Raw genomic sequence first — 25,058 nt, forward strand, 5'->3', positions numbered from 1 at the left:
GCATTCCTGGTTTCATCTTTTAAATGATACGAATAATGACATGTCTGGCTAAAGGCTCTTTCATTTTAGGAGGATTAGCTTGGGGAAATATGATGTTTCTGGGTGTGAGTTGCACGGTTTGCCTTGGCATTTCTAGAAAGCTTCTGACCCAGCCTCATCCTGTTACTTCTTGCTTTTACCACTTCCTCTTAACCTAGAGTTCTCTTCCTGCTTTCTTTCTAATTCTTTGCATAGTTCTTAGATTCCCAAAGACCCTGCTTGTCTTGCCAAAAACATGTTGCTCTTCTGGTTTATCAGCATTTGGGAGGTACCTCACCTGAATGTTGGGGCACCACTGATGCAGTCTGTAAAAGTCTGCTTCCTTAAAGATAAAAATTATGGTAACAGAAAGATATCTGCATACATAAATTTCTGCTGGTTTTCATTTTTTATTTTGTTTTTGTTTGGTCTTCAGTATTGAAGAGTACATTTCTTTGTAACTGAATCCCTCTATATGACACTGCTAAATCAATAAAATGTAATGAGGAGTGATGACATATACATCCTTATAACTAGAACTCTTTTTGCTTAAGTTCGATTCCTATTTTCAAGGAACTTTCAATATTGGCCAATGTTTGCTAATAAGTGAAGCCGTAAGAGGCCCTTCTCTCTCCCAAAAGAGTCACTTGGAAAAGGAAGGACAAGGAACAAACCAAAAAGTGGTGGGTCTCTATTCCAGCAGAGATAATATATAAAATAACAAAACCTTAGTTTTCATGGTGCTTTTCTAGTTGCTAAGCATTTTCACGTATATTATCTTTTACATAATACTTTAATCACTTTTTAATACAAAAGTAAATATGGAAAATCAGAGAAAAAATTAAAAACCACCTATGATCCCAACACCTTGACATAACATACTTATTTTTACATTTTCATTCATATATATATATTCTTTTTGTTAAGCGGGATCAGATTGTACACACTAATTTGTTTTCTGCCCTTTTTTTCTCATTAAGTAATCTATGTCATGAACATTTTTGTATCTCCTGCTCTCATGGCATTTAGTAGCTCACTGTGCCATGTGGGCACGCTGCCCCATTGTCTATTTCCCCAGGCCTGTGTGTTAGACTTGACTTTGTAGGCTTTGAGAATCATCACGGCTGAGCTCAGATGATACTTGTCAGGTACAAAGGAGTGCTGAATAGATTCTAAAACATCCCAGCATGATTTCCTCTTTCCAAAATGTGACTGAAAAATACAGTCTTATGCCAGCTTGCTCCCTTATCTCAGCGACAGTTCCTAAAGTGGCATACCTTGAGATGAAACAGGAAGCTCCTTTCTGTTGAATCCGGGCAGCTATGTCACATCAGGTTTCAGGGAGTTAGAAAACATCTCTGTTACTGTTCTAGAAGTCAAAATTATGGGCCAAGAAAACCCCAACTTGATATTTAGCTGATGATGCTTCTCCATCTAAATACTGTTGTTTTCTTTTACAAAGCAACCAAAGGAAATGAAGTCTAGTACTGGAAACAAAGGAAATGAGGTAGGAAATATTTTCTCCAAAAGAATCTTTCTAGGAAACAATCCTATAATGTCTTATTTTTACAAAGCTCTTAAACTGCCCTTTATATTTTTATATAAAGTCAAATTCATGTTTCTCTAATTACATATAATTACGTGTAAAGCTCAATAAATTGCAGACAGTATAAGAAATTTTGTCATTAAAATAGAAAATGCATATAACACCCTCCTAAGAAAATGACTATTAATATTTTGGTTCACATCATTCTAGACTTTTATCTTTTATCTAGACTTTTATACTTTGAAAGTATATATACATGTTGTTTCATAACCTGCTTTTTTTTAATCACATAGCAATGTGAGGTGAACAGCTTTCCATAAACTTAAATACTCTTGGAGAACATGATTTAAAGTGGTTGCATTATATTGCTATAATTTCTTTAGTCAGTCCATTATTATAAAATATCTTAAAATCACTCATTTTCCACAGATAAGAGGTAAGTCTTGAACATCATGACCCAGTATGTGAAAATCACAAGTGAAAAACAGTTCTGTTACTTTATGGTATCAATTACCTTGCTCTTATATTAAAGTTGGCATTTCACTAGATGAATTGATTAAAAGAAGAAACTGGTGCAGCCCAAGTGTTCGAGTTTGAGTCAATAAATAATAGAGCGGTCAAATCCCGGATTGGAAGTGGCTTTGGGAATCACCTATTTAGTTGACCTAGATACTAGGGCATATGTTTATGCCCTACATATTTGGAATTAGAAAACCTGGGTTTGAGTCCATTCTGACAGTGACCAAAAATGTGATCCTTGGCAAATGATCTGATGGAAAAATATTGCATTTTTTTCCTCTAAGAGATCAGAGTAGTAATTCCCAGTGCTCCCTGCTCAGAGAAACTGCATATGTAAGACCACCTACGTGATGCAGTTATAAAGCAGTGAGGCTTGTTTCTAGTATGGTTGGTATGGGTCCAGTCTCCTGGCTTTATAGTCACAGCTCCTATGAGAAATCCCTTTGAATTATTTGGAAGAAAAAAAGCACTTTGTAAATCCAGCCTTCAGTCAAATCCAACTGCAGTCAATCTAGCGCACTCCACAAAACCACAAAGATCCATCACAACAGGTTTTATGCTCTGCATTTTCCCTTCCAAGAATTCTTCATTCCCTTAATCGTATCTTAAAGATCTTTTGCCAAATATCACAGCCTCACCGAGGATGAACTAAGCTTTCCTCCCAGGGTAGAACCTTGGCTTAGGGCAGAGCATCAGACAGGTTTCTCAGCCCAGGTATCACAGGAGCAAAGCTTTTGAGTTTAAGGATATTCTAATAAACCAGACAAGTAGGAGTTATTCTTCTCGCCTTATAGAAATCCATAAAGGTTTTCCAAACTTCCTAGTTGAAACATTAACTCGTTATAAATAAAAGCCCATTTCATGATTATCCCTGGAATTTTGGCCAGAGTTGCAAACAGTATTTAATGCAGTGACCTCCCTGAATAGTATTTACTAAGTCTGAATAGACTGAGCACAATGCTTCTAAACTCTTCTTAAGGAAAACAAATCAAATGGGGATAAATCTAAATCCCTGAACTCTTTAGTACCTTGTCATCTTTGTGAATGTAAAATCAAAATCTTTACTTGGATTTTTCTAGAGACAGAAATCTAAGTAAATCATCTTCTACTATAGAAAAACAACTGCCTACTTATCTCTCTTTGAATTTATTTCCTCTCATTTTCTGATTAATAACAAAATCATATGGTTATATCAGAATGATTTTACTTCTTCCTTTTCTTTTTTTTCCCAAGTTTTCTGGAGCTGGATAATTTTATTTTAAGCTATTCTCTGAGCTCCCCCTGTTGACAGAATTTTAATATGACTCCTAGGTACATTTAAAACAAACCATAGACTTGAATGCTATTTTACGTGCTACAGGAACAATTGAAAAGTCACACAATATATGAAATGGACTCAGAAAGATGAGCCTGGGGAATCAGGGGCTTGGCTAGGCAGTAGGGGTGACGAAAGGAAAGTCAGGAAAGAGGGGGGGAAGATCTGATGATAAAATGGGCTTCATAAATTAATGGGGCCAGGGATTGAGGTAACCAAACTTTAGAGAGAACAGGAAGCTAGGATGTTATAACCTCATTTTCGAATTTCAAACACTAGCTGTCTCTTATCGCTTATCTGTGAGCACCTGAAGCAGGAGTTCACAGCCTGATAAGAACTTACTTGACAAATCCTCGTGCAGCATTTACTATATATAGGGCACTGTCTAGGAGCTTCACCGGCATTGATTTACGTAGCTCTTGCAGAAGCCTATGAAGTAGATACCGTTAGTGTCATACTTATTTTGGCTAGGGAAACTGAGGCACAGAGTGGTGCAGCTAAGATGATTCAAACCATAGCAGTTTGGCTCCCATGTCCATGCTCTTGTCCGCTGTGCTGTGCTCCCTCTGTAGTCATGAAACTTTCCCTTGGAGAGGCTGCCCTAGTTGGCCATCCTCTTTGACCCCTGCTGGCCCTTTATCTCATACCAGCCCGCCATTTGCTGAGATTCCTATAAGGGAGATCTTTTTTTTTTTTTTTTTAGGTTTATGGTACGAAATTTATTTTTCTGTTTCTTTGAAAAGAAAATTTAAACGATATATAATTTTATGCTTCTGTACTTTTATTGTTGCCTAGTATTACCTAATTTTTCTTTAAATGAAATACATGAGGCAAATAACTTGTGGGAGAAATTTGTTATGGTCTGGCAAGCTCAATCTGCTTGAATGTTTTTTGTTTTTTGTTTTTTACATCTTTATTGGAGTATAATTGTTTTACAATGGTGTGTTAGTTTCTGCTTTATAACAAAGTGAATCAGTTATACATATACATATGTTCCCATATCTCTTCCCTCTTGCGTCTCCCTCCCTCCCACCCTCCCTATCCCACCCCTCTAGGTGGTCACAAAGCACCGATAAGGGAGATCTTTGCGGGTTTGCGAACAGCATCCTATCCTTTCCTCTCTGTTGAGCTGCTGCTGTCGTTGTCCTCACTTTACCCACCTGCTCAGAAATCATGTAGCTACCTCGCACCGGAATCCTTACGAAGGGTAGAAGGAATTTAAACTAATGCTTCCTGAGAAAATGTTGACTTCTCCCTTATCTCTTGCGTGCATCGGTGCGGTGGTGGAAATAGCACTGCCCACGGCTCTGCCTCTTACAGGCAGCTGACCTTGCGCTAGCTGTTTTACCTCACTAAGTCCTTAACTATAAAGTTTCATGTTAACCTGCACTTCATAGGGTTGTGGTGAGGACCACACGAGATGGCGTGTATGAGAGTCAATTGCCGTGTGCTGTGCGGATGTCTGCCATGGGCTTCCTGATCAGCCCTCCAGGCTGCCCCCTCTATAAAGAGCAGGTGGGGAAATGGCTCTAAAGGTGGTAACTGGCCTAGGATAAACCACTAATCCTTATCCTTCCTCTTCTGCCCACCTGCCAGGTGCTCTGCTGGAAACATTCCCTTTCAAGGGCCAGTGAGCATGGCTTTCTGGCTCCAGGTCCATGCAACCTCAGACCACCCCATATATAGGCCCCTTTTATAGGATTGCACGTCTACCTGCTGCCCGCCCCATCACCACACCCCACAGCTTAGGGTCCCTCAGTTCTACGTTTGTGGTTGTGAGAGCTTAGACTGAATACTCATTAAATGATCACGGACACACCACGACAGTTTCCCCAAGATTGCCAATCCAAACCTCCTTAGAATTGCAGCACCCCATGTCTGTTTGACTCTGAGATTAGCCAGGAAGAGGTGACCTGTCAGGATGTGCATAAGCACCTGGCTGTAGCATTGGGTGAAGGGAGGACGTTGACATTGCCCTAGACTCATGCTGTCCCCAGAAGGCCAGGGAGAACAATGGCGCCACCTCCTTGGTTGGGGGCTGGTGAAGGGTGGAGCTCTGGGTGCCCCACCTCTGTTTCAATCAGTCAGCTCTATTTTAAATATTTTATAGATTGGGACCCAGGTGGGAAATTTACATTTAAGAACATGCTCCAGGGTTAAAAAAGATTTGAAAACTGTTGGACTAGTCAATCTCTAAGTTCCTTTGACTGAGATTCTGTAATCCTCAGAAGTACAACAGAGGGTAGGGTCATTTTTTTCAAAATGAATTTGATTTTGAGAATCTGCTTTGAAATGAGGACTCTGTAGACATGCTATCTACAGATTCCCAGGAAGCAACCTTTCCCAGAGGTCCTTAGAGCCAGCTAGAGAGTGATTGTTGAAGGGCAGAAACTGTTTGAACAGGGAGGCTGGAATTGCAGTGTCTCGAGTTTGCTCTGTCAGTAGGCTTTAACTGATAAATGACAGTTTTAGTCACAAACTGAGGTGTTAAGTAATTTTGTTTATGTGGTGGAAAGTCATGAAACACAAAGAAGCTATTAGTAAAGCCTGGGTGACTTGAGTTTCGTTTAACAAAATAGCCAGACAAATGTTCTTTCAAGGTTCAGTGTTCTCAAACACAGAGCCACCACTCACACTCCAGCTAGCTTGAGCATTTTCACAGGAAGTTGATTTCCTTCTGAACTAGTTTAAGTAGTTGCAATGCCTTCTTAAGACAAACGTTGGTACCAGAATAACACTAAAAACGTAGACTTTTTCTGCAACACCCTCCATACAATCCCCTTACATTATGGGCTGAGAATTTGTTGTCACTTTACATTCATTTCCTATGATTCTGTGATTAAGGTCTGTCTCATGTGACTACCATTATTTCCCCTCTTATTGTTTCCCAGCATCTGGGCCAGTGGTCTCCACATGATAGGGACTCAACAAATACTCATTAAGCAAATGGATTATTGCAGTTGTTTTCTATTCCACATAGTTTTCCATGTGCGGCATTATCATAGAGTATGGCTTGTTAAGAGACGAGCAAGATAAACCATAAGGTCCTACTGTATAGCATAGGAAACTGTATTCGATATCTTGTAATAAACCATAATGGAAAAGAATATGAAAGAGAATATGTATATATATATGTATTACTGGATCACTTTGCTGTACACCAGAAACTAACACAACATTGTAAATTAACTATACTTCAATTAAAAAAATACCAAAAAAGATGAGCAAGAAATTTAGATGAAAATCATCCTTATCCCAGTCATATTTTCTTAACAGAGGTTGTCTTTCAAGTCAAAATCCAAAAGCCATAGCCACTTGTTAACATATTCTAGGTTTTCAGGGTGCGCTGTTAGACACTGAGCAGAGGTAACATAAAAGAATATGGTGACATCTATACCTACCTTTCATCAGCTTGTGTATTTTTTTCCAGGTGGAGCCCTGGTCAGGTTGTTCAGCCAGTTTTCCAGTTTCTTAGCAGATTATCCAGTGGGTGCAATACAGTCAATCCAGTTATAATATCAATGTCATATAATATAAATATCATAAATATGGATATTTTAAATGTCTAACCATCTCAGATGGTTAAAATGGCTTTTAATACAGACATTAATGGTACATCTTATCTATGATATTTTGCCAGTGTGTAAGGAATGGACTCTGGGAACGTGAGATTGAATAGTGTCTCTGGCTTGGACTGCACTGATAAAATAATAAAGACTGTGATTGATGCCATTCAAGCTTTGAAAATTAATGACACTCTCTTCTGTCAGAACTGCTCATCTCCAGTCATGTGTATTGTCCGTCAGCTTCCTTGTTGGATTTCATTCTAAATGTGCCTCACAGTTGCATCAGGGGTTTTAAGTAAACATTAGAAATCAGTTTGAATCACTGAGAAAACCTCTCACCACCCACATTACAGTTTAATAAAGTAATATTTAACGTACAAAGTCTTCTTCCAAAGTTAATGGACAACCCCGTGTGTCATTGCTCTGTCTGTGGAGTCCTGCCATTTGGACAGTGAGCACACAACTGCCATAACCCAAATATCTGAGGGAATCATCCATAATGAATTATCTTATCATATATATATGTACACATTTAATCATATAAATTAAACTATAGAGGCTAGAATGGGGGAGGGATAAGCACTCAAAGGGTTCCCTTTGGCTGCCCTCCAGCTGTGGCCCTCCCTACAGAGAAAGATGTCTGAGCGATCAAGGCTATGTGCTCACCCAGAGCCTAGGGCTGCAGAATTCCCAGCCCAAAAGACCTCAGGCCCACTTCCAGTGCTTGTACAGACCTCTTCCCCAGGTATGCTCTTTCAAGCACAGATGGCACCATCAATGCAAACATTTCTAGGCACAAGGAGAGACCTAGGGGCCACACTAGTCAAAGTAAGCCCCTCACAGAGGTGGAAGAGAGGGGGATGGGCCACGGTCCAGGATGGCCACGCTCTCCCCAGGCCAGCATGTTTGTGGCACTTTGAGGAGTTAAAACCTGGCCAGTTAGGTCAGGTGAAAGCTTAGCTGTCAAGGCAGGAGACGAGACCATATCTTAACAGTTTGATCACTTGCTTTGTAACAGCTAAATAGTTAGACATATGGTATGTGGTCTCCATCTGTGTGCTTTGCCTCAGGCTTCTAAATGTGCTGCCCAGGCTTGTGTTCTGTCCGCCACTGAACTCAGTGAGAATGTGAGCACCCCCGACCCCCGTTAGTGAACGTGGACTTGTGGATTCTTTGTTTGTCTCAGTGCTTTGCATAGTGTAAACACTTCCTCCCCATAGGGCAGTGAGATTTTCTGTTGTTTAAAAACATGTGGGTTTTGTTCACCTTGGTGCCTGAACATAGCCAACTATTTCATGTCATGCTCAATCAAAGGAAGAGCAATTTATTTATTTCAACATGTAAGGGGATGTCAGGGGAGGGGGCTGGCTGTTTGGTGTGTTTGGAGTAATTTTAGGGGTGGTCTAAGGGAATTTTCAAGAGGAATTTTCAGGATCACAACTTTCTACTAATCCAGTAAGAAGCAATCTCACCAGGTCAGTCTAGGTTCCTCCAGGCAGTATAAGGTACCACAATGATCTAACCCAAGGGAGAGAGGAGTTTTTAATTTTCTATTTCCTTCTTAGGAACAAATTCTATTTTAATGTGCCTCATTATCACCAAAGTCTTCCCCCATGTAGTTGTTATTCATATCATCATATTAGAACTATTTTTATTTTTTGAAATTTAATACTGATGGATTCCAGCTTATTATCAACATATATTCAGCGGTAGATGTCCCTTTCCCTCAGGGCTGACTCAGCCACCCCCAACCCCACCCTGACTTTTCTAACCTAGATAATTCCACTTCTGTTCATATGTTCCCCCAGGGCTTGTTTTTAAAATCGTTTTGGCTTTCTGTATCATCTGTAAATTTTCCACATCCCTTTTGAGACAAAACACAATGTGGATACATCGCATTGAGAATAACTGCCTCATAAATTCCACCCGGGGTTTTTGTTAAAATGCAGAATCTGGTTCAGTAGGCCTGGGATGAGGCCAGAAATCCTGTTTTTCTAACAAGCTTTTAGATGATGACAGTACTGCTGGTCCTGGGCACACAGCAAGTTGCTGTCAGATTTCATCATGGAAAGACAGCAATTTCTGTCCCACTCCTTCCCGCTCCAAACCCACTCCCCAGAGATGACCATTTTTTGAGCTATAAATATCATGCTAATATCATACTGACACTTCCTGATTTTTTAATTTTATACACTTAACTCCTGAATTCTTTCTATAAAAGATTAAGCTGTGGCGCTCTCTCTCTTTTTTAAACTTTTTATTTTACATTGGAGAATAGTTGATTAACAATGTTGTGTTAGTTTCAGGTGTACAGCAAAGTGATTCAGTTATACATATAAATGTATCTATTCTTTTCCAAATTCTTTTCCCATTTAGGTTGTTACATAATATTGAGCAGAGTTCCCTGTGCTATACAATAGTACCTTGATGGTTACCCATTTTAAATTAAGCTATGGCTCTCTTATACCAGCTCTTCATACATATTAATTTCACCCATCTTCACAATATTATCATATAACGTGTTTTGGTTAGTTAATATATTCAATGTTTACATTACTGTGATTGTATAAAAATTGTTAACAGCTGAACCATATAACATAGTATGATTGTATTTCCATTCTTGTATTATTTTAGTTTTCCCTGGATTTATTAGTTGCCTCAGATTTTTTATTTAATCAATTTATTTTATGTACCTGTTACTAATGTAGCCCCAAACTTTCCTTCAGAACTTGAAAGGTCCTTAAAATATAGTCATACAGGTCCATCTGAATTTCTGTCTTTTTCTTTCTTCTTGGCAACATCCCTCTGGGAACCCTCCATCTCTTGCTCCAATCTGGGCCGATTGCCCTCATGTTTTGTTTTTTTGTTTTCTGGATTTTTTAAACTTACTCTCACCATCATCCTGGGGAGTGAGTGCATCTCCTACTTTACTAGGTATTGAGACATTATTCTCAAAAAGTGATTTTGTACCAACTCCCATCAGAATGTATAAGAGTTACCATTGGGTTATGCCTTTGATAGTTCCTCTACTCCATTTCCTCTGTTCTCTTTCTGGAACTTCTGTTTGTTGTTTTGAGTTTGTTGATTCTTTATTTGTTATCTTTTCTATCCTATTTTTTATTTCTTTGGGGTTTTTTTTGTTTTTTGTTTTTTTTGGTTTTACTTTCTGGGACATTTCCTCAGCCCTACTTTCAGCTCTTCTATTGTTTTGTCTGTTTCTCTTATTATATTTTTAATTGTTCATCATTCTTTTCTGAATGTTCCTTTTGGTACTATACTATTCTTCTTTCATGGATGTAATGTATTGGTTACATCTGTAAGGAGGTAACATCTGAAGTCTTTTAAACATCTTTAAGAACTTTTTAATGAACAAAACATATATGTATAGACAACTATATACTAAAGTATATAGAGAAATACAATGAACCTTCATTTTTACATCACCCAGCTTCAACAATAATTAACACTTTCCCTGTCTTAGTTAATCTATTTTCCCCATAAACACACACATTTTTCCTGGAGTACTTAAATTCCAGATAGTATAGCATCTTACTCATTGATATTTTGGTAGGTATCTCTTATCTAGAAGATAAAATTTTTAAAAAACCTAACCACAATACACTTATCACCAAAAACATGAAAATAGCATTTACTTAAAATCTTTCCTTAATAAAACTCCATTATTTGTTCAAATTTCTCCACTATCTTGAAAAGATCTTCTTACAGCTGGTTTGTGCAAATCAGTATCCAGGCAATGTTCACCCATTACAGTGGTTGATTTGCCCCTTTCCTATGCCATTTATTTTTTGAGCTAATGTATAAAACTGAGCCTGATATACTTTTTTAATTATAGTTTTTTTAAACTTTTCATTTGCTTTTTGCATTCTCTCTTTTTTTCTGAGTTCTTGGTTGTTGATTTTTGTATCTGCGTTTCATGTGAGAGGCTTTGTCAAATGTTGGATGACCATTAGTTTACTGTTTAAGAGCACTAAAAAACTGGAAGTTCCGTGTATATGGTAGGGATTTAGACTTAAGAGGGATTATTAGGACCTGGCTGTCTCACTGGGGGGTCCCTAAAGGCAGTATCTGTAAGTTGTTTCTCCCTTGGTCTGGTTACCTCCCGGATATCTCTCCTGGAGGTGTCAAGCAGAGACAGGGGCATGGGCTTCCCCTAGATTTGACAGGATCCTCCCCCACAGTACCTCACCCAGCCCTCATCTTGGCCTTGTATCCAAAATGCAGAGAGCCTCTCTAGTTCCTCTGATACATCCGCTCCAGAGAGGAAACTTCCTGTCCCCCACCAGTGTCGGGGAATGTTGGGAACCTCGTTGCATGGGCTGGGGCTAGTAACTGCTCCTCCTGTTCAGCCCTCACTCCCGACTCAGGGGGCCCAGTGCTTCCAACCCCTGGTTCTGAGACACACTACCCCTACTGCCACCCTCGCTCCACACTCCCCTACCTCTCATTTCGAGACCTAGATTACAGTTTTATTTTCCTGGAAAGTAAATAAAACCCTAGCTATTACTTTACTGAAGTTTCTGGAAAGAGCTGGGGAAAGTACACGTTTTACACCTACCATGTTTAACCAGAAGGAAATCTTGCTTTTCTTAAAAAAACAAATCCATTATGACATTGACTTGTTTCTTTTATAGCTACACACATATGGCTTGCTTTTATTAATGGTTGGTAAGTCAAAAGGACTAATTTCCAAAATTAAAAATAAGGAACAATTTGTCTGAATTCAACTGATGAAAATATGCTGGAATTGTAAAAACTAGAAATTATATTGTTTTGGAGACTTAAAATCATTCTGTTTGTGGAAATGAAGATTTCTCAAACTCTGTATATACTTTAAATAACCTTTTAAATAATGAGAAGGAACGTTCCATAATAGGAGGTGTTTGAGGTTATTTACTTTAAGAATTTACTAATGTTTATAAAAGCATGCCTAATAATAGATAACAACTATGTATTTGTAAGATAGCAATTTCTTTCTTCCCTTAGGGCTGTCACATGGTGACTGAGGAGCTTCATTCCATAACATTTGAGACACAGATCTGCCTCTACGGCCTCACCATAGATTTGGAGGTAGGTATTTCAAGGAATATCTACTATTTACTAATAACATTTTCCGGAATTGGTCATCATTTGAACATGAAAGCTCAGTATTTTCTAGGTTTTAGTACATTCCTTATTCATCATTTTTGTTTTAATTTAGAAAATCAGTATGTCAAATATTCACTGATCCATCAACATATATTTTTCTGGTTAAATATAAATGATAAAATCTCACAGTCATTATGATTCAAGACTTATTGAATAATTTGTTGCCCAGACTGTTTGTTTGTCTGTTTGTTTGTTTTCTGGGATTCCCTGAGTCATGGATACTCAGAGGAAAGCCTAAAGAGAAATAAGTATACTTGAGCCATGTCATGTATGATATATTTTCAAAATTTTAACGTGTACGTAAAAATCCCTCAGAAGAAAGGTTTTTGTAGTATAATGAGCAAAGACCAATGATAGGAACATTAACGGTACATTGTTTTGATCCTCTTATAACAGTTACTATTGAACTCAAAGAAGGAATAAGGAGGCTGGGGATTAAGTTGAACATGATTGACAATGAGCTCTTGAAGGCAGGACATTACACCTTTATCCCTCCATTACCTGTGCCTAGCACAATGCCTAGCACATAATAGATGCTCAACATTTGTTGAATAAATGAATGAGCACATGAATGAACAAACACAATTTCACACGATTGAATATGGTCCTATTTGTAGGATACGTTTTTTTAGAGTTCTGCCTTTGCTCTTTTATCTTAGCGAATGTAAACATGTTTATAAAATTTTCCATGGATTGTTTCCTCATCTCTTTTCCTTAAATGTCTGTTTCCATGAGCTATTAAGTTCCTCAGGTGGGTATTTCACTGTCTACAAGAAACCTAACCTCCGTTCATGGGAAGGGGCTAATGTAAGTTGCTTAGAGTCCCAGACTAGTCTGTGAAGCCTGTTTATTCCATAAGGTTGAAAACTTCAGCTCGAAAGTACTAAGTTGAGTGCCATGACAACAGATGAGGCAGCTCTATCTCCCATAATGCTTTGTTTTCCATGATCGCTTGCCTCTCCATCTTCTACAATTAAAACTCCCATATCTGATACTGACATTAATTAGATGTTAGATCATAATTTGAATATATTAATCCATTCCAGAGATAAGTTTTAAATTAGATTCTTAATGTAATTTATTAAGAGGAAATTTGCTAAGTCAATACAAGCTCTAATTAGTTACATTTTAGGCAGTACATGATATAAGAAGGTAAAAATATCTCCACAATGTCAAGGAAGATATTGGAGCTGACTGACCAAGCACTCTGAAAGGATTCCTATTTGTATAGCTCCTTTCCTCCCTGTACCTTGACTCATATATGCTCAGAAGGTTCCAGTGCCTTCATGAATCATTTTAGTGACCAAGGCAGTATAGACACCACTGCCTTGGAGGAGTGGGGTTGGCTTGAGATGGCCCTTTAGGGAAGAGGGCCAAGTGTAAAATCAGTGTAAGGTACTACTACCTGTAATAACTGTGCTATTTCTTTTTTAACCAGACCTGCTCATTACCTGTGGTGATGATTTCCAATGTCAGTCAGTTACCTAATGCTTGGGCATCCATCATTTGGTACAATGTGTCAACCAACGATTCCCAGGTACAGTCTCTCTCTATTCCTGTTTCTCCTCCTTTAATTCTATTTGATTTGTTTTATTGTTAACAAAACCCATCTGCCCCAAAAATGTGTGTGTGTGTGTGTGTGTGTGTGTGCGTGTGTGTGTGTATAAATTTTGGCATGTCTTTGTGGGTTGTTTATTCCAAAATTCCAATATATTCAGTTGTCTGATTCCTCCCTCATGTCATATTTAAAGTAATATGTTCTGATGTACTTGGACCCTGAGAGAGTTCTGGCTAGCAGAAGTGACAGACAGGTATTCTTTATTTCTGACAGTCTGGTCAGCTCCCAACTCTGTACATCACAGAGAGTTCTAGGGCCATCCTGTGGCTCTGTTAACTAGGCTCTGGGGAGACTCCTCTCTCCAGAATTTGATGTCTGACTGTTTTGTTTACCTCCTCAACTACTTCTGGCCACACCTTATCCACACAGGCTCTTCCACAAAGGTAGAGAATTGGTTTCAAATAAGTGACTAGAATATTCATCAATCTCGCCTAACGACACTATACAAATTTTCAAGTTGATTATAGATTTAATCCATTCTAGGCTCAATTTGGGTTTTAATGCCATCTGGTGGTTATTTAAGATATGGAAGAAAAATTGGCCTCAAGTTTCAAAGCAAGCAGAGAATAAACGCTCTTCTTAAAAGAAGGCCAAGGAAGGGCGTGGCAAAAAAGATGAGTCAGCATTTCCCCTTGCTCCCTCCTTCAAAACCCCAGTGTGTTGTCCTAGAAACCACCAAGGTCTAGAGAAAATAGGTCAGATGTAAATATTTCTTCTTGATTCAAAGCAAATGTTTCTTCCAAAGGGAAGAATTCTTTTACCTCAGGTCCTAGCAATAGGAATAGTCATGATGAGTCAGCTCCAAGTTCCTTCCCTTTTGTTTTAATGTGCCTCATAAGGAAACAGCATGGAAAATGACTCAGCCCTGTTCCTTCTCATCCTCTGGTGCCCTGGCATCTGAGGGAGATTAACTGCAGAGAGGAACGCTGTACAGAGGTGCCCTGTGCCTTACTTCCTCTCAGCCTGCAGTGAGAACAGAACTCACTAGAAAAGTTACCTGGTGTGTAAAGCCAAGAACAACCAACACTTCTGAGATTTAATGTCATTCCCCATTAGGAGCTACATATTTGGAGCTTTTCATCCAGTTCCAGGATGTAGGAAGGAAGATGGGATACTCCTCTGTCCTCCAGCCTCAGAGTGCGGTGATGCTACACTTAGCTTTCTTCAGCATCCTTCCTCTATAAGAAAGCCACCAAAGTTGTCACACTAACCCGTCTCAGATTCTGCTCTAGTCTTGGATGAGGAATCTGGAGATGTATTTCATATACAGCTCCTAACACATAAATGCACAGCCTACATACAGAGTTCAGCAGAACAAGTAACTCTGGTTTCTCTTCCTAACTCTATTCTGCTTCAAAACCTAAGCTCCTAGACCTTGATTATGTTCTATGCTTTTTGGTCATTTGTCCAGACATAATCCTTAGGTTCAAGGAAAACTGCCCCTCTAGAAATTCTTTCTCTCCATTCCTCTCCTACCTATTTCTCACTCCTTCTTGGATGCTGTGTCCTCTTTTATTGCCACCTTCTGAAGTCTCTTGAATTGGTTCCTTTTCTTGCTGCCCAGCTTAGTTCAGGTTCGCCAAAGGCCTTCTCCCCATACTGCAATGGATTTCTTAATTCCTCCCCCCACCCTTCCTTTCTTAAAACATCTTTCGCAGCTTTCACACCTTCTGCTTTCCAGTAATCTGAGGTGAAGTCTTCTGTTCCACCACCGTTGACCCATTTTCTGGTACAAACAATCTTACTTGCAGTTGATCATACCAAAGATCCTCTTGTCTAGAGCAAAATAAGAAAAGACTACAGGGCTTCCCTGGTGGCGCAGTGGTTGAGAGTCCGCCTGCCGATGCAGGGGACACGGGTTCGTGCCCCGGTCCGGGAAGATCCCACATGCCGTGGAGCGGCTGGGCCCGTGAGCCATGGCCGCTGAGCCTGCGCGTCCGGAGCCTGTGCTCCGCAACGGGAGAGGCCACAACACTGAGAGGCCCGCATACCACAAAAAAAAAGAAAAGAAAAGAAAAGACTACAATCCTATCCATAAAACAGGAGTCCCAGGTTAATTATGATTCATATTGTAGGGTCCCCTTCCTTAGCCTGGGAATTAACTGTTTTTGTGCTTTGGGATGATGCTTTGTCTGGTCAAGGTATAACTTGTACCAATCCATGATAAACCAGTTAAATAACATGATATAGGTTTTGTTTAAGATTAATATTATTTCAGAAGAGAGTATTTGTCTAACTTGTTGAACAGTGTTCAGTACTTGTATGAGTTGGTTGATAGACTATAGTCTAGGGAAAGTTAAAGAGCTACACGGTGATTCTTTCAAGGATAAGATAGAGCCGTATATTATATGAGACTCAAAGAACAAGCGGCTCTTTAGGAAAAGGCAAAATCAGTCTTACTATAAAAGCACAACAGAGATGAGACAATAGTTCTGTATTATTAACTTAGGCTGGCCTAAAGAGTTTAAATCAGGAATCCTATATGATGAACTACAGTGTGTTCAATGTGATTAATACATATAATCATCACTGAAACTCTGTTTCAGAACTTGGTTTTCTTTAATAATCCTCCGTCTGCCACTTTGAGTCAACTCCTGGAAGTGATGAGCTGGCAGTTTTCATCATATGTTGGCCGTGGCCTGAATTCAGATCAACTCAATATGCTGGTCGAAAAACTTACAGGTAAGATCTGGTAGATGTGGAGGACTTGCCCCCGTTTTTGGTACTCAACTGTTTTAAAGAATGAGGGTGATATTACTATTAATAATAATAATGATCATCACAATTTATTGAGTGCCTACTACATCGCTGGGCATAGGGCTAAATGCTATATTATCTTTCTCACAAAATTTCCTTAAGGCAGAATATTGAGGATAATTCATCATTCTATCCATTTTATACATGGGGATACTTAAGTTCAGAGGTTAAGTGACTTGCCACAGCTAGTACATACTAGAGCCAAGATGCAGGCCAGGGCTGTCCAGTTCTAAAGCCCCTTCCTTTCCACTCCACACTCCAGCCTCCAGGGTGTTCTTATGCCATTTCCACTGAATGTACTGTGAAGCCTTTAATGGTGCCTTGATCTTCATATTAATATTGCAATGGTCATTAACCAACTGGAAAACAGCTGATCCCAAGATCAGGAAATGTCTTATCAATTTAAAACTATCCAGGTAATACTTAATTCTTCACATCGAGAAAATTTCAGTTTTGACTGATATTTCTAAAGTTTGCAAAATAGTCACTGGTGCTCCATGTAGTGACTACAGTGTAAGCTTTTTATAAAAGAATCTTAAAAGATGTGTATATTTTGACAAGTATGGGGTGAACACATTTGGCACCAAGAAAAGAGTTAAAATTGAATTTGTATACATTTCTGGTTAAAGTAGAGCCAAAGATGAATTTGAGCAGCAGTAGTAGAATCGTGTGTGATTTGGTTAAATTTGACTTACAAGTGATGCTGGGTCGCCCTTGTACTTACTATCCGATCAATTAGTGTTTAAATAAGTTGGAAATATTACAAAATTTACTTAATGCAAATATCCTTTTTGGTCCTTATTTAATTCATAAACCACAATAGTAGGCATTCAATAAATATTTGTTAACGAGTGAATAAATCTTTTAAATATATACAGTATAAATAGCAGCCATATTCTTTCGGGTCTTCATCAAATTTTTCTCATAATTTCCTTAAATTTTAGACAGAACCTCTTTTTTCATTGTGCTGGATCAAAACAGTCAGCGGTTCCTTATTGCCAGTGGATCTCGAGTTCATTCTTTTCATGACAATATTCAAGACTTCTGGCATTCTGGCTTTCACAAATTTATTTTATAATGTTTATTTACCAACATTAGGCTGCACTTACTTTCTCCTATATAAGCTGTGTTCATATCCACTACGCCTCATCCTACATTATTCTTGCTACTGGAGTGGCCTCTTCCTTCTCCTCTGACAATTTATATCCTATCCATTCATGGAAGTCTTGTTCTAGACACCCACCCACTTCCTAAGGCTATCTTTAATTCCTCCATTGAAAAGAATTCTTTCCTAGATAAAAAAATTTCATAATATCTTTTATCCTTACTGTTTCTAGCATTAAATACACTGTAAACCCATAGCAGGTACTTAGGAAATGCTTAGCAGTGGTTGGGGGGAAGATCTAAATTGAGCACCAAATTGAGGAGTCTAATTGTTTAATAAAAATCTCATTCTTTTCTTTCATTTTAGTCCAGTCTAGCTACAGTGATGGTCATCTCACGTGGGCCAAGTTCTGCAAGGTACAAACAGGGGGAGGGGTAGCATCATTTAGATTTTTTTTTTTTTTAGTATTCCTTTTTAAGCCTCCATATTATAATTTGGGATTTTGAGGATTTCCTGGATAAGGTTATTTTAAGAAGAAACTCAAAACTGTTTTTTCATTTAAAGGAAATATTTCATTGATAAAAGGAACTTGAATTACCATACTAACATTACTATTGAAATAATCATTGTCCTAACATGTTTATTTATTCCAATAGGAGCACTTACCTGGTAAATCATTTACCTTTTGGACATGGCTTGAAGCAATATTAGACCTAATTAAGAAACACATTCTTCCCCTTTGGATTGATGGGTGAGTTACAGCCTATATTTTCTATATGAACTCATTAGGTTCTTATTTTTATGCTGTCAGTTTTTTTCCCTTTTTTAAAACATTGAAGTATAGTTGATTTACAATATGGTGTTAGTTTCAGGTGTACAACACAGTGATTCAGTTATACATACATATACACATATATGTGTATATATATATATATTCCTTTTTAGATCCTTTTACCTTATAGGTTATTAAAAAGCATTCCGTATAGTTTCCTGTGCTATACAGTAGGTCCTTGTTGGTTATCTATTTTATATACAGTAGTGTGTATATGTTAATCCCAACATAAATCCTAATTTATGCCTCCCTCCAACCCCCATTCCCCTTTGGTAACCATTAGTTTGTTTTCTATGTCTGAGAGTCTGTTTCTGTTTTGTAAATAAATTCATTCGTATTATTTTTTAGATTCCACATATTAGTGATATCATATAATATTTGTCTTTCTCTGTCTGACTTCACTTAGTATGATATCCTCTAGGTCCATCTATGTTGCTGCAAATGGCAATATTTCATTCTTTTTTATGGCTAAGCTTCCATTGTATATATATATACTACATCTTCTTAAGCCAATTATCAGTTGATGGACACTTAGGTTGCTTCCATACCTTGCCTTTTGTAAATAGGGCTGCTATGAACATTAATAATAAATGCTGGAAAGGGTGTGGAGAAACGGGAACCCTTGTACACTATTGGTAGGAATGTAAATTGGTGCAGCCACTATGGAGAACAGTACAGAGGTTCCTTAAAAAAAAAAAAAAAATAGAGTTACCATATGATTCGGCAATCCCACTCCTGGGCATATATCCAGAAAAGACAAAAACTCTAATTTGAAAAGACACATCACCCCAATGTTCATAACTGCATTATTTATAGTAGTCCCTTTTTCTTTCCTTTTTAAGCATATCTAGTGTCATAGTGTGGAAAATAGTTGCAGTTTCTTACACTTTATAGAGTATTAATATTTACTTTAATCTGTATAAGAGTATTTCAGGCACTATTGACTTTTGATTATATCCTAACAAATTCAGGTCTGTTCTTTGTGAAAGCAATAAATGCAAATCCAGTAAATTATAGTCTTTGATCAGATAAAACTATGCATGTTCTATTTTTAGGTATGTCATGGGCTTTGTTAGCAAAGAGAAGGAACGACTCTTGCTAAAGGATAAAATGCCTGGAACCTTTTTGTTAAGATTCAGTGAAAGCCACCTTGGAGGAATAACTTTCACCTGGGTGGACCATTCTGAAAATGGTACATGCTCACTATTATCTATTCATGTGAAATTAGTATTGTGTTTGGTTACTGGTCTTTCCGTCTTCAGCAGTGTGTGGCTTGCTGTTCGGTCTTTTATGTGTTCAGTGGGCTTGAATATTAGTTGTTACAGTTGTTTCAGAGGAGGGTAGCATGAATTTCTCACAGCCTATGTGAGTGTCCTCTATCACGTGGCACTCTGTACTGTCCACGTGCAGAGAAGGGCTGGCATTGTTTTGCAACAAGTGACATGAAGATAATGTGGGTAGGAAGAATGGCCACAAAGAATGCCTGCAGGAACCTGAATATTCCCTCTGTTTTCTCTTTTTCCAGGAGAAGTGAGATTCCACTCTGTAGAGCCCTACAACAAAGGCCGGTTGTCTGCTCTGCCATTTGCTGACATCCTTCGAGACTACAAGGTTATTATGGCTGAAAACATTCCTGAAAACCCTCTGAAGTACCTCTATCCTGATATTCCCAAAGACAAAGCCTTCGGTAAACACTATAGCTGCCAGCCATGTGAAGGTTAGGTTCTTTCCGTTTGCTTCTCTTCGTAAGATTTTGGAAAATAATCTCAGATTGGAGTAAAGTTAATGAAGTTCTTCCCTTTATGTTTACTTTTATCGTTATAAGATCTAAGAGGTATGTGGAGGTCAAAGCCTTAGAAATGAAGTGGTGTGTCAGCAGTTCCTGAAAAGGAACAGCTGGGGCTGTCCAGCTAGCAGAGCACTTAGTAATCGGTAGCTGTAGACGGACTTCACCATGGCCATGGGAGCCTCTCAGCCACTGGTAGAGTTTCGGTTTTCTCCTTTCTAATAGGAGTGGCACCAACTTCACCTCTATGCCTGGGGAGAGGAAAAGAAAGAGGAGGTAATGATTAGAAAGCTGTTAAAAGTTAGGCAAGGCTGTTTTTTACAAAAGAAGCTCAGGGTTGATAAGCTTTATATATATATATATTTTTTTTTTAGTGACTCACTCCTGCCACCTCATCTCACGTTTGCTCTTCCCACCCTTTTCTGACTAGATTTTGATTGCTGATGTCTGATTTACATTATCTCAATTCTTTTTTTTTTTAGAAGATGTTGGGGGTAGGAGTTTATTAATTAATTTATTTTTGCTGTGTTGGGTCTTCGTTTCTGTGCGAGGGCTTTCTCTAGTTGTGGCAAGCGGGGGCCACTCTTCATTGCGGTGCGCAGGCCTCTCACTATCGCGGCCTCTCTTGTTGCGGAGCACAGGCTCCAGACGCGCAGGCTCAGTAGTTGTGGCTCACGGGCCTAGTTGCCCCGCGGCATGTGGGATCCTCCCAGACCAGGGCTCGAACCCGTCTCCCCTGCATCAGCAGGCAGACCATCAACCACTGCGCCACCAGGGAAGCCCCAAGCTTTGTATTTTTTACTTACTGTAGTCTCACAACTCAGAAAGTATTGTTCATTTACCAGGCAGGGGACAATAGTTGCCCCCGGCATGTGGGATCCTCCCAGACCAGGGCTCGAACCCGTCTCCCCTGCATCAGCAGGCAGACCATCAACCACTGCGCCACCAGGGAAGCCCCAAGCTTTGTATTTTTTACTTACTGTAGTCTCACAACTCAGAAAGTATTGTTCATTTACCAGGCAGGGGACAAGGGGGTCTGTGCGTCATACCCTTCCTCTCAGCCTATCAATAACAAGTCTTGACGTACCTGCCTTTTCTGGTTGTATCCTAAGGGTCTAAAATGATACCTGGCCAAAACAGGTATTTGGTAAATATTTGCTGAATACATGAAAAGAACATTCATGAAATAGCTATATAATTGTAATATAAGTTCACTATTCTGTTTCTTTAAATCGAAGTATATACAATCCATTACAATATTTCATCAGTAGCAACTAAATACATGAGCATCATCATGTGGAATATCGTACAGCTGTCACTCACAGGTGGTGACTTGCTGCCACCCTCCTTCATCCCCCTCTGAAGCAAACAAAAAGACAGCAACCACCACAAAAACCTGTGGCTTTTAAGTGTTTCTACATCTGACTGAATGAAATGACAAATGTCAATGCAAAAAATTACAGCTGAAAAATTATAGTTGGTCCTTACGATTGGATCACACACAAGTTCAATGTAGTATACCAGAGAAATCTGGGGGTGTTTCCAAGGTGAGGTTTGCACATGACTGTTACTACAGCGCAGCAGTGCTTTTAGTAACACTGATATCTGTGCCTCAAAACTTTGTGTAATTATAAGATTATGATTGGTGTCAGTTTTAATGAAAAGAATTGCATTACTATAAATCCCCAATCCATGAATAAATCTGTCCTTATAATTAAACTTAAATGTAACACGGAAGACAGGTAATATAGTTGATTCTCAATTTTTCTCACACAGTTTAGAGCATTAATATGTAAAGTCAGATTAGGCCTGCCAAGAGATTTGTTTCTCTCTTCTTGCACATTTTATGCTCATCTAAAATGCTGTTTCATCTATTCAACTAAAAAAATTTGTGAATCACTAGACAACTGTATTATCTCTTCTTTTTAGTATCACTTATACTCTTTTAGACTTTTTTTTCTAATTTTATCAATAATAATAACATTTTTCTCCAACACACCTTTCTTTTCCAGTTTCAAGACCAACAGAAAAGGGAGACAAAGGTTATGTCCCTTCTGTATTTATCCCCATCTCAACAATGTAAGTAATCTTAGTCACATGTAAAATAGTTCTCATTGAACTTATTCAAAAAAAGCTGGAAATTTAAGAGTAGAGCAGGGTACATATAACTGAGAATAAAGCATTTTAATGCCCAATGTCCCATTACCTTTAACACATAAAGCTAGTCTTCAGGATGCACCACAGCCCATCATGAAGGAATTCTAAAGTTGCCCTTTTATATGCCTTATATTCCATAGCAGGCTGAATGCTCTGATTTCAAATGATGAATTAGGCATCTCAGTGTCACAAACAGATGAAGTCCTAGAAATGAGTTATGTTGGGGAGATGGAAATTTCCCCCTCTACCCCTTCCAGTTCTTATGGCTGGACTAATAATAAAATTGACACAAGGTAGATTAACAGGATAAAAGGAACAAATTTTAAGCCGTGTGCATAGAAGTCTCATAGAAATGACTGAAGAAATGGCCAAAACAGGCAGCTTTTGTTCTTTTTTGGGCAAAAAGTCAATAAATTTGTGAGGAATCAACAGGACAAAGATACTTAGGCTTTGGGTGCTTAAGTCGTGAAGAATCTAAACAGAGTTTGGGCCTGAGGTATTAAATTAAAGAAGTAACAAGGTTCATTTGTACAGGCTTCTCAGCCCCGAATGAATCCCGTATCTCTGGCAAGAAGGATGTTCTTCCACCTCCAGATGCAAGGAGGGCGCCTCTCACAGAAGAGATTTATTTCCTGCTTTCGGGGAGGCAAAGAGGAGGGTCAGAGTGTCCCTCCTGCGTTGGTTCTTTCTTAAGTAACTTAAGTCATTTGATTCAAAATAATCGATATGCCACTGAGGCACATTTTGGGGTGGCCTGCCCTGAGCCCTAACAGTTCCTAACACAGTAAGTCGCTACAAGCTGCTATTTTTAATGCCTTTCCATGTTTACCCTGTCATCTCTTTAAGCCGAAGTGATTCAGCGGAGACACATTCTCCAACAGACCTTCTTCCCATGTCACCAAGTGTGTACGCAGTGCTGAGAGAAACCCTGAGTCCCACAACAATTGAAACTGCAGTATGTCCCCTTTCTTTCCATTGCTGTCAAGGGCGTTTCTGAGGAAGCGAAGGTGGTGTGTGAATCAACGGTGGGGGGTGAAGATCTGCAGTGAGAAAACACATTTGTTGGAACAAATCCATGAGCATAACACAAGGGGTGTACGTCTGTATGGTCCTGCGTGTTGCTGATGTTAGGGGCATTGGAAGGAGATACCTACACTGACTTGAACTGCTTTGAGGTCTTTCCATCAAAAGCCATCCAAGGGCAAAATATCTCTGTATCCTCCTACTCAAGTACACTTCATCCCTACTTCTACCATCAGCCCCACCAATCTCCACCACTCTCCCCACTGTAGCAGACAATACTTATATGTCATTATATGCAAGTCTAGTTTAATATTTTATTTTAGCAATTCAAGCACCACAAATTCCAATTTTTCTTGATTATTTGCTTTATTGGTCCTATCCTGGGCGCTTCTTCAAGTAGTATATGAACAACAATCAACAGCAGTACAATAATACGCTTTTAAGAACTGAGTCATAATCTTATATGCTACTATGTGCTTTAGGATGCATTCTATCTAGTATTATTCCCCAGTACTGTCAAACAGTTCAAAACTCCAATTACATTAGGATGCATGTACATCAGAATAATAGATTCTTGGAGGGACCCTGAGCTCCAAGAGATTGGTGTCTGGCTGTAAATCAAGTGGTTTTTAGTCCTTCTCTTGAAGATTTCCAGGGATAGAAAAACTTATTCCAATGTTAATTGTCCTTAAATCATTTAGTTGTAAGAGGACTTTTGCTACATTTTACACCCATTTCTTCATTACGTTTTTGTGGGATGAATAGGCCTCCTTAAAATCGTTTTTATTTATTTTAAAGTTGCCTTTTATTTTAGATTGATCAACCTTAGTTACTTTTGTAAGTACTGTACTTAGTAGTTAATTGGTAGAAAGATTATGAAGTAAAGTATGTATTTAGTAGACAAGAGAATGTTTACCTAAGAAATGGTGACTTACTTGCAAAACAGTAGTTTGCTCAAAGGTCATTTTCATTTTCCAATTTTAGATGAAGTCTCCCTATTCTGCTGAATGACACGATAAGCTCTTGACACTCAAAAGAAGGAAGCAAATGAAAAAGTTTAAAGACTGATATTTGCCAACAAAGATCACATCTTGTTTCTTCAGCTTTGTATATGCCAATTTCCAGGAAATGGTTAAGTTCGAAGCTTTCCTCTCACTGGTATGACACCCCCAAATGGGAATGTCTTGATTGAAATGCTAAAAACCAAAGCTTCAGATAAACTTGTGAGATAAAACACTTTAAGAAACCAATGTTAATATAATATTAACAAAAGACTCATTTATATGTATTTGTTTCATTTCTGATTCTGTTTCTCTTGTGTTACTTATGATTTTGGCTCTAGCCGGTTTAAGTGTTAAGATTTCACAACAGGTCAAAAATAACAGAGTCACACGTACATTACTCAAAAACCAGCAGGATGGCCTGATGGAAAAGCCTAATAAGCTAATGTCCTGAGTTCTAGCAAGTAAGAGTCATCACACTAGATACAAGATGGAAGTAATGACAGGGTATTAACAGCAGCAGTTCACACGGTGTGTGTCCAGGGGTGAATTAGGGAGCCTCTTGGTTGTTATGTCAACATTGTCCTAACTTCAGGATTCACAGCTGCTGGTACCATGGCCAGGGATACCTCTCCTATTAGGGAAAGGG

At 38.7% G+C, this 25,058-nt stretch overlaps 1 protein-coding gene across 1 annotated transcript in view; it reads left to right on the forward strand.

Moving 5' to 3' along the window:
• Window positions 1-24,682, forward strand: part of STAT4 (signal transducer and activator of transcription 4) — an 84,639-nt gene extending 59,957 nt beyond the window's left edge. Inside the window, exons 13-23 of the mRNA XM_007464959.1 lie at window positions 1,481-1,525; window positions 11,969-12,052; window positions 13,569-13,667; window positions 16,295-16,430; window positions 17,977-18,026; window positions 18,267-18,361; window positions 19,498-19,634; window positions 19,968-20,159; window positions 22,241-22,307; window positions 23,232-23,340; window positions 24,393-24,682. Of these exons, the coding sequence (XP_007465021.1) occupies window positions 1,481-1,525; window positions 11,969-12,052; window positions 13,569-13,667; window positions 16,295-16,430; window positions 17,977-18,026; window positions 18,267-18,361; window positions 19,498-19,634; window positions 19,968-20,159; window positions 22,241-22,307; window positions 23,232-23,340; window positions 24,393-24,419 (1,041 nt within the window). The 3' untranslated portion in view covers window positions 24,420-24,682. The remainder of the gene's footprint in view (window positions 1-1,480; window positions 1,526-11,968; window positions 12,053-13,568; window positions 13,668-16,294; window positions 16,431-17,976; window positions 18,027-18,266; window positions 18,362-19,497; window positions 19,635-19,967; window positions 20,160-22,240; window positions 22,308-23,231; window positions 23,341-24,392) is intronic.
• Window positions 24,683-25,058: the final 376 nt, after the last annotated feature.

Source organism: Lipotes vexillifer, unplaced genomic scaffold (genome assembly GCF_000442215.2).
Source record: "Lipotes vexillifer unplaced genomic scaffold, Lipotes_vexillifer_v1.1 scaffold903, whole genome shotgun sequence".
NCBI lineage: Eukaryota > Metazoa > Chordata > Mammalia > Artiodactyla > Lipotidae > Lipotes > Lipotes vexillifer.